At 56.9% G+C, this 9381-nt stretch overlaps 2 protein-coding genes across 2 annotated transcripts; one reads left to right on the top strand and one right to left on the bottom strand.

The window, feature by feature from the left end:
- Window positions 1-433: 433 nt before the first annotated feature.
- Window positions 434-736, top strand: LOC136461106 (uncharacterized). Its single transcript, XM_066460552.1, has one exon. It carries the CDS (start codon window positions 434-436, stop codon window positions 734-736), a length of 303 nt encoding a protein of 100 aa, XP_066316649.1.
- Window positions 737-6221: 5485 nt separating this feature from the next.
- LOC136461105 (uncharacterized) lies at window positions 6222-8308 on the bottom strand. Its single transcript, XM_066460550.1, has 3 exons — window positions 8039-8308; window positions 6788-7410; window positions 6222-6705 (listed from the first exon to the last, which is right to left on the bottom strand). Exons 1-3 carry the CDS (start codon window positions 8306-8308, stop codon window positions 6222-6224), a joined length of 1377 nt encoding a protein of 458 aa, XP_066316647.1.
- Window positions 8309-9381: the final 1073 nt, after the last annotated feature.

Here is a 9381-nt window from a genome sequence, read left to right as displayed (position 1 = left end):
GGAATGCCGAGAGGTCTTCTTGGTCAAGGTGGCCACTCCCCGGTACCTCAACTGGTCTCGGGAGGCGATCACCTTTGATCGAGACGACCACCCCGACCATGTTCCAAATCTCGGGCAGTATCCACTTGTTGTTGACCCGATCATCGGCAACACCCGACTCTCTAAGGTGTTGATGGACGGAGGTAGCGGCCTCAATATCCTATACGCCAACACCCTGGAGCTCTTAAAGATCGACTGATCGAGGCTCTGAGGCGACACCACACCCTTCCATGGCATCGTGCTAGGGAAACGCATGCGACCCCTCGGGCACATCGACCTTCCTGTCTGCTTCGGCACCCCCTCCAACTACCGCAAGGAAGTCCTTACCTTCGAGGTGGTCGGGTTTAGGGGAACCTACCACGCCATCCTAGGGCGGCCATGCTACTCCAAGTTCATGGCAGTCCCCAACTATACCTACCTCAAGCCCAAAATGCTAGGCCCCAGTGGTATCATCATGATTGAGTCCACGTACGAACATGCATATGACTACGACATCGAGTGCATCGAGTATGCCGAGGCTCTCACCAAGGCCGAGACCCTCATCGCCAACCTCGACCAATTCAGTGGCGAGGCGCCTGACTCCAAGCATCACACAGGGATGTTTGAGCCCGCGGAGGCCATCAAGCTCATCTCGGTCGACCCCGCCTGCCCCAACGACTGGGTGCTGAGGATCAGCGCCACCCTCGACATCAAATAGGAAGCCGTGCTCATCGACTTCCTTTGTGCGAATGCCAACATGTTCGCATGGAGTCCCTTGGACATGCCGGGCATATTGAGGGAGGTCACCGAGCATGCCTTGGACATCTGGGCTGGCTCTAGACCGGTGAAGCAACGCCTGCGCCGCTTCGACGAGGAAAAGTGTAGGGCCATCGATGAGGAGGTGCAGAGACTCTTGGCGGCTGGGTTCATCAAGGAAGTGTCCCACCCAGAGTGGTTGGCTAACCCCGTGTTAGTTAGGAAGAAAAATGGGAAATGGAGGATGTGTGTAGACTACACCAGTTTGAACAAAGCCTGTCCAAAAGTCCCCTTCCCATTACCCCGAATCGATCAGATCGCTGACTCCACTGCGGGGTGCGAGACCCTGTCTTTCCTTGATGCATATTCTGGTTACCATCAAATCAAGATGAAAGAGTCCGACCAGCTTGCGGCTTCTTTCATCACCCCATTTGGCATGTACTGCTATGTGACTATGCCTTTTGGCCTCAGAAACGCAGGGGCCACGTACCAGCGGTGCATGACCCACGTCTTTGGTGACCACATTGGGTGGACCATCGAGGCCTACGTGGATGACATCGTGGTCAAGATCAGAAAGGCTGAGGATCTCGTCGATGACTTGAGGATAGCCTTCAAATGCCTTAGAGAGAGGGGCATCAAGCTCAATCCCGAGAAGTGTGTGTTTGGGGTCCCCCGAGGCATGCTCTTGGGATTCATAGTCTCAGAACACGGCATTGAAGCCAACCCAGAGAAGGTCTCAGCCATAACCAGCACAGGACCAATCAGAGACCTCAAGGGAGTACAGAGGGTCATGAGATGCCTTGTGGCCCTGAGCCGCTTTATCTCGCGCCTCGACGAAAAAGGCTTGCCTCTGTACCGACTCTTGAGAAAATCCAAGCATTTTTCTTGGACCCCTGAGGCCGAAGAGGCCCTCGACAGACTCAAAGCGCTGCTCACAAATCCACCTGTCCTGGTACCCCCGGCCAGGGGCGAGGCCCTCTTACTCTATGTCGCCGCAACGACCCAAGTGGTCAGCGCTGCCGTAGTAGTAGAAAGGTAGGAGGAGGGGCAAGCTCTACCCACCCAACGACCTATTTACTTCATCAGCAAGGTGCTCTCCGAGACCAAAACATGCTACACCCACATCCAGAAGCTGGTCTATGCCGTAGTCCTGGCCCGGCGCAAGCTGCGTCACTACTTCAAGTCTCACCTAGTGAGTGTGGTATCATCTTTCCCCTTGGGAGAGATAGTCCATAACCGGGAGGCCTCAGGTAGGATAGCCAAGTGGGCCGTCGAGCTTATGGGGGAAACCTTGACTTTTACGCCTTGGAAAGCGATTAAGTCTCAGGTCTTGGCTGATTTTGTGGCTAAGTGGACCGACACCCAATTACCACCTGCCCAAGTCCAGATAGAATGCTGGACCATGTACTTCGATGGGTCTCTGATGAAGACCGGGGCAGGCGCGGGACTCCTTTCGTCTCGCCCCTCGGAGTACACATGCGCTACATGGTGCGGCTCCACTTCGCCGCCTCCAACAACATGGCCGAGTACGAGGCCCTCATTAATGGCTTGTAAGTCACCCTCGAACTTGGAGTACGGTGTCTCGATGTTTGGGGCGACTCGTAGCTCGTCGTCGATCAGGTCATGAAGGAGTCAAATTGCCTCGACCCCAAAATGGAGGCGTACTGCAAGTTGGTGCGTCGCCTAGAAGACAAGTTCGACGGTCTCGAACTAAACCACATCACGTGGAAGTACAACGAGGCCACCGACGAATTGGCAAAGATGGCCTCGGCACGGGCTCCGGTCCCCCCAAACGTCTTTACTAGGGACCTCCACAAACCTTCTATTGACTACACCTTGGTAATGGAGGAGGGCCCACCTGTGGAATCCGCAGCAGGGCTCGACACCCCCTGTACTACCAAGACCCCCTCGACCAAGCCTAAGGTCATGGAAGTCAACACCGAGCCTCCGCAGACCGACCAGGACATGGATTGGCGAATCCCATTCCTCGATTGGCTTGATCAGGGGGAGCTTCCTAGTGACAGGACCGAAGCCCGACGGCTTGTGTGCCGAGCCAAGACTTACGTCCTCTGTAATGATGAATTGTACAGGCGAAGTCCCTCCGGTGTCCTCCAACGATGCATCACCGCTGAGGCAGGCCGAGCCCTGCTTCAGGACTTGCACATAGGGGCCTGCGGGCACCATGCGGTGCCTCGAACGCTCATGGGAAACGCTTTCCGCCAAGGGTTCTACTGGCCAATGGCGGTCGCCGACGCCACCAAGCTAGTATGCTCTTGCGAAGGATGCTAGTACTACGCTCGGCAGACGCATCTCCTAGCCCTGGCCCTCCAAACCATCCCCATCACATGGCCGTTCGCTGTGTGGGGGCTCGACATGGTCGGGCCTCTACAAAAGGCCCCTGGAGGCTACACCAATCTACTGGTATCAATCGACAAGTTCTCCAAATGGATCGAGGCTTGTCTGATCAATCGAATCAAATCCGAGCAAGCAGTGTTGTTCTTCACTGACATTATCCACAGGTTTGGGGTTTCTAACACCATCATCACCGACAACGTGACATAGTTCACCGGCAGAAAGTTCTTGACATTTTGCGATGACCACCACATCCGTGTGGCCTGGTCGGCCGTAGGACACCCAAGGACCAACGGCCAAGTAGAATGTGCCAATGGCATGATCCTACAAGGCCTCAAGCCAAGAATTTACAACCGGTTGAAGAAGTTTGGCAAGAAATGGCTCGCCAAACTCCCATCGGTCATCTAGAGCCTGAGGAACACTCCAAGCCAAGCCACGGGCTTCACACCTTTCTTCCTGGTCTATGGGGCCGAGGCCATCCTCCCCACTGACTTGGAATATGGTTCCCCAAGGCTACAAGCCTATAACGAACAAAGTAACTGCACCACCCGAGAGGACACCCTCGACCAACTGGAGGAAGCCCAAGACGTCGCTCTGCTGCACTTGGCTAAATACCAGCAGACCCTACAGCGCTATTAGGCCCGGCGCGTTTGAGGCTGAGACTTGAAGGTAGGCGACCTAGTGTTGAGGCTAGCACAGAGCAACAAGGGCCGCCACAAGCTGACCCCACCATGGGAAGGACCGTACATCATCGCCCAAGTAGTGAAGCTCGGGACCTACAAGCTAGCCAATGAGAAGGGCGAAATCTTCACCAACGCTTGGAACATAGAACAACTATGTTGCTTTTATCCTTAAAATTCCAAGCATTGTATATATTGTTTCTCGGAATACTATTGAAACCCGTTTTTAGTTGTTCTAATTTCTCAAGAAGTTCCCCGAGCCTATCGTTGGTCTCGGCAATACGATAACACTGTAAGGGAGACTCAACTCTACCTCCACAGAACCAAATCTCCCTTGGGGGCTAGAGGGGGGATTCCCCCTAAAATCCCACACGCCATTTTTTTAGTCGTCTTTCGAAAAAAATTCCTACGCCAAACCCTCTAGCACGCTCTAACGAATCAGTTGCGGAAAACCCAAGGACCAAAAGCCCGACTCAGGGCCAGAAGGCTAGTTGAGTCGCGAGATAGCCTAAGCCTCTGGGCTATGGCACTCCCTCACCACCTTTCGCCTAGGGGACGGCTTAGGCTCCAAGGAGGTTTTTTGCAAAGAAATTAGATCAGAGACAACAAGAGGGCAGAGGCTCGGAAATACAAGACAAACGATTAAAAAAACACAAGTACTTTAAAAAGAAAGGCCTCGACGACCACAAGTGTCACGACACAAATCTAATTCCTACTCTATTTACATGGCCATTTGGGCCCAGGTCAAGGCTCAGCACCTCCGGCATCGACAGACGGTGGGGGAGGGACCACCTCCTCTTCAAACAACATTGCCAGCGTGGTGCCAGGGCCTTCCACCACCTCCAATAGCTTCGTCACCACCTCATCGGCCTCATCGTCATCATCGGGCAAGACGTAGCCATCGCTGATGGCCTGAAGGTCGACGCCAATGTAGTGCAAGGCGATGACGGCCAGTGCACGCTTGATGCCCATGTGTAGCGCTCCTCGGAGCCGCTCACACACTTGACCACTCAGTGCAGTCAGACGGCTCCCAAGGGAGCTGCCTGATTGAACCCCCTCGACCGCCAGGGCGTCGTAGGCGGCACGGGCGGCACTCTTCAGCGCCTCGTGCTCCCCGATCTTAGTCTCGAGCACCGTCCGCACCGTGCTAGAAGCCTTGGCAACCCGAGTAACCTCCGCCTCTGACTCTGCACCATGAAAAATGGAATGAGGTTGAGCGAGGGAAAAAACAACCTAAATTAGGGGCGGAAGCCTATGGAACTCACCCTTGGCCTTCTGCTCCCAGCGTCGGGTCTCGACCTGATAGGCCTTGGCTTTCTCCTTCCAGCGCAGGGCCTCGGCCCGGGAAGCCTCGACCTTCTCCTTTAGGCGCTGGGCCTCGACCCGAGAAGCCTCGGCCGCCCTGGAAGCTTCACTCCCCAGCTCTGCATCACACAAGGAAGTTAGGGAACGAACATAAGGAAAAGAAAATAAAACAAGGGGACTAGGACTCACCCTCGGCCGTCCCCCTCCAAACCACAGCCTCAGTTTGCGAGGCCTCAGCTACTGCAAGGGCCTCATCCAAAGCACCTTTTGTCAGCCGGTGCACATTCTATTCTGCCCCTAGCTGCCCAACAAGAGCCATCGCCGAGGCTGTAGCTTCTATGGCTCGAGCCCTAAAGGCATCCCGATCACTGGCTGCACGGGTGAGCTCCTCCTCCAACTCCTTGACCCGCGCCGCTAGAGGGGCGAGCTACTCCTGGGCCGTGGCCGCCTCGACCTTCGCATTGGCACAACGAAGGTGGAGGTCCTCCACCTCTGCGCTCCGCGTTGATAGGAGCTCGTTGGCACCGGCAAGAAGGCCCTTCTGCCGCTGAAGGTGGTCCTAGACATCCCTCTCCCAGTGGAGGAAGACCAACTTCCCAATAGATCGGGTCTCAAGCTCCTAGGGGAAACAGAATAGGGGTCAATCCCTACAAAGAAAGCTCGGAAAAAGACCACTGCATGGGAAAAGAAAGCACAAACCTAGGTGACTCCAGGCAAATCGTTGGCCACCACCGACAGCGCCGTCCGTAGAGACCGCTCCACAAGCTGGCGGTACTACTCGAACGTATCCCAGCGACCTCCCTCGGCCACATCCTCAACGTCAAATAGAGGACCTGCCTCAGGATCATCCCGGCTTTGCCATAGGACACGCGGGTGGTTCCACCCGTGAGGTTCGGGTCGCACCCACGCGAGGGCTGAGCTTCCCTCGCTCGGAGTTGGAACTGGTTGTTCCACGACACCAACCACCTCGGTGTCGGCCATCTCTTACGCCCGGGAAGTATTATCGGAGGAGATCGAAAGAATCTCCACCTCTCGGGCGCCCTCTCACAACGATGGCGGGCCCTGAACCAAGGGTGCCGCCAAGGCCTTCACCGCCTTCATCTCCACTTCCTAGGCTGGCAGCCCCGCCATGATCACGTTAGCGTCGGTGATCCTGGGGGCTTCGGCCTCTACCATCGTGGCCTCAGTGGTCCTGGGGGCTCCGGTCTCCGCCATCGTGACCTCAGCAGTCGCGAGGGCCCTGGTGCCCACCGCAGCGGCCTCGATGGTCCCGGGCGCCGCAGTCTCTGTCGCCCCGGCTTGTGAAACCCTAGGGACCTCGGTCCCGCTAGTCTCGGCGGCCAAGGGAACCTTGGCCACATCTGACCCACAAGCCTCGCCATCATGGGGCGGAGGCGCTACCTCCCCTTCCTGTGTCAGGGCCGCCTCGGTAGCCCCTCCTAGAGAGGCCGGCTCCTTCGGGTCGGCCCTCGCCGATGCCACGCCGTGATGCAGGGTGGCTTGCACCGATGCCACCCAGTGGGCGATGGAGCCAGGGCTAACCTTGAGCGCTTTGAGGGGCACCAAGGTAGGCACCTCCGCAGGCCGCTTCCGGCTAAGGACAAGACGATCACAGGGTCAGTACAAGATAAAAGAATGAACGGAAGGCACTGCGACCCCACCAAAAATACACCTACCTCGAGCAGGGTGGCAACCACTTCACCACAGTGACCCTCGTCCCCAAAGGCGGTGGCGGTGGCAGAGGCATCGCCTCCGTGTCCATCGGCACCAGTTGGTCCTCAATGGACCCCGACACCCCCTCGGTCCTCTGTGGGGGTAGTTGCGTCGCCTCCACCGCCACTTGTTCCATCGCCGCCGCCGAGCCCACCGGGCTGACGACGCATTTGCCCAACGCCCGCGCCTCAGGCGTGTCAGTCTTGGCCCCGGAGCGGGCAATTGCCGACCCTGAGTCCGCTCTTCCTCCTCCTGGGAGTGCCGGGCTGCTTGCCAACGCCCCAGGCACCACCTCCACTATGTTAGGGAGATGGTCCAGGGGACCTTGCCCCACCTCGCCCTCATCATCCCCGTCCGAGGCCTCCATCGACAGCGACGACGATAGGGATTCCTCCAACGGGAGACCATCCTTCCTTTGTTGACGGCGGCGCTTATCCAGCTCCTCGCGCGTGAGGATTTTCTTTGTGCGATTCATCGCCTTGGCGTCTTTCCATTTTTTCTGCATGTCGGCGTGCACCCGGTTGATCATCCACCGCCTCACGTCCTCAAGAATAGGTGGCGGAGAGGAGCGCACGTCCCTCATCCCCTACAAGAACGACGAACGTGCATAAGGGAACAAGGGGTAAGGGGAAATGGAGGAGGCTCAGAGGCTATAGCAGCACATGACTTACTAGCAAGAGGAACCCTTGCGACGGTCGCATCGCGATGGGGGTCAAGTTGCCACCCCTTAGCTTTGCCTCTACTATCTCCCCCACCTAACAAAGAATTTCCTCATCGGAAAGGGCAGAGGAGGACATCTAGATGCCCTCAATAGGCTCACCTGACTTCATCTCGAATAGCCACCACCGCCGAGCCATTAGCAGTAGCACCCTCCGGTGGTGGAAGGTGGCCACGACCACAGCCACGGTAAGGCCACGGCCCCGTAGCCTCTCCAGCCCCTCTAGAAGCAGCTACAGCTTGGGCTAGTCATCCTTTGGGACGCCATACTTTCACCTCTTCGGGCAGCTCCCCATAATCTGCCCAGTGTAGGGGGGAAGTCCTCCATCGTCATTACGAAGGTAGAACCAGCTTGTGTAGCATCGGCGATTGGATGACGTGAGCTGGGCTAGGATGTAGAGGTGCTGGTGGTCCTGGCGCACTTGGAGAGTGCAGCCACCGACCCTCGTCGCTTTCCTTATGCCCGACATGCCCGTTGACTTAGTGGTGTGCCCTACCCGAAAGAGATGGAGCCACAACTCCCAATGGGGAGCAATCCCCAAGTACCCCTTGTAGACGACAACGAAGATGGCCACCTGTGCGATGGAGTTGGGGTTGAAGTTGTGGAGCTCCACGCCATAGTAGTGTGGGAGTGCCCGCATGAACCGATCCGTTAGGACACCAAGGCCGTGCTCATGAAAGGAGACAAAGCTCACGACGTAGGCGTCGCGAGGCCTCAGCTCTAGCTCGTTGTACGGAGCGATCCACTCTGACCTGTTGGGGTCCATCACTAGACGAAGGAGTCCGCCATCGATGAGCGACTGGAGTGTCTCCACGATAACGTCAGAAGGATCCTAGGGGTCTGCCTCGACAACAATGATGTCGCTGGCCATGAGTGCGGTGGAGGGATCAGATGCGGTGGTGAGTTGTTCTCTCTCTCACTCTCTCGCTTTTTCTTGCTTTCTCCCTGGCTCGCTCTTCACCCTTCTTCTTCCCGGCACCCGCTGCTCTAGCGACGGCTCGATGGAGGCAGAGCTAACACAGGCAAGGTAAGGTGAGGAGGGGCGAGACTCTTCGAGTATTTATGTATAGGAAGGCAAAACAAACGGGCGATGAAATCGAGGGAGTTTCCCCACGATCCGGTGTGGTTAACCACGATCCGATTTTGCCGCCCATGCGCCCACTTCTTTCTCATTAATTACGGGAATAGTTACGTCCCATCCACCACGTCACGCTCGGCCACTACGGCAGCAGGCGTCGTTTTGCCTCCCCAGGAAACCGCCTCAAAAGGCGCACCACCTGTTACCGAGCCGATGGGGAAGAGATTCCCCCCGCCCTATTCCTTTCAGATGAAGGAACCAGGCTCTGAGCCTATTACGGTCCAGGGGTTCGAAGGCTAGGCCCCTAGGGGTTTCAACAGCCGCCCTAGGGCAACAGAGTCAGGGACAACCATGGGCGAGTCTATATGGGGCTGAGGCCCAAGCAAGCAAAACACTTGGGATGCCCTAAGTCATGTTCGAGACCGGTAGGGAGGTCTCTGAATGGGATCCCACCGTAGGGAGGCACTGAGCCACCGAGGCCCAGCGAACGGCCTCGGCACCCACTAGAGAAACTCTCTGGTACTCTTGGAGTGTGTCTTTGGACCGCTAGCCGTCCCCTAGCGAATGGGGCATGGGCCTTCACTCAGACTTACCTGATAACAGCTCACCAAAAGTGCCAACGCTCGTGCCCACCGAGGGTAGCCTAGCACATTCCACCCCTCCTTTTGAGCGAAAAGGAAGCGCGAGGGTCATACAAAAAAGTCAGGGGAACCCCCGACGGACCTCTTACCCCGTGTAGAGGCTAGGGGGCTCTTCCTGCA

The sequence above is a fragment of the Miscanthus floridulus genome, chromosome 6 (assembly GCF_019320115.1).
Source record: "Miscanthus floridulus cultivar M001 chromosome 6, ASM1932011v1, whole genome shotgun sequence".
Lineage (NCBI taxonomy): Eukaryota > Viridiplantae > Streptophyta > Magnoliopsida > Poales > Poaceae > Miscanthus > Miscanthus floridulus.
The sequence above is the reverse complement of the archived record's forward strand: the minus strand, read 5'-3'. Positions and strand labels throughout refer to the sequence as shown.

What these genes read in the sequence shown, in the direction of transcription:
- LOC136461106 (XM_066460552.1), top strand. Translation starts at nt 434, where the DNA reads ATGGCAGTCCCCAACTATACCTACCTCAAGCCCAAAATGCTAGGCCCC.
- LOC136461105 (XM_066460550.1), bottom strand. Translation starts at nt 8,308, where the DNA reads ATGGACCCCAACAGGTCAGAGTGGATCGCTCCGTACAACGAGCTAGAG. An exon ending in TGTGGCTCCATCTCTTTCGG is followed by an intron (nt 7,411 to 8,038) that starts GTAGGGCACACC and finishes TCGTTCTTGTAG; the next exon opens with GGGATGAGGGACGTGCGCTC. An exon ending in TGGTTGCCACCCTGCTCGAG is followed by an intron (nt 6,706 to 6,787) that starts GTAGGTGTATTT and finishes TCTTGTCCTTAG; the next exon opens with CCGGAAGCGGCCTGCGGAGG.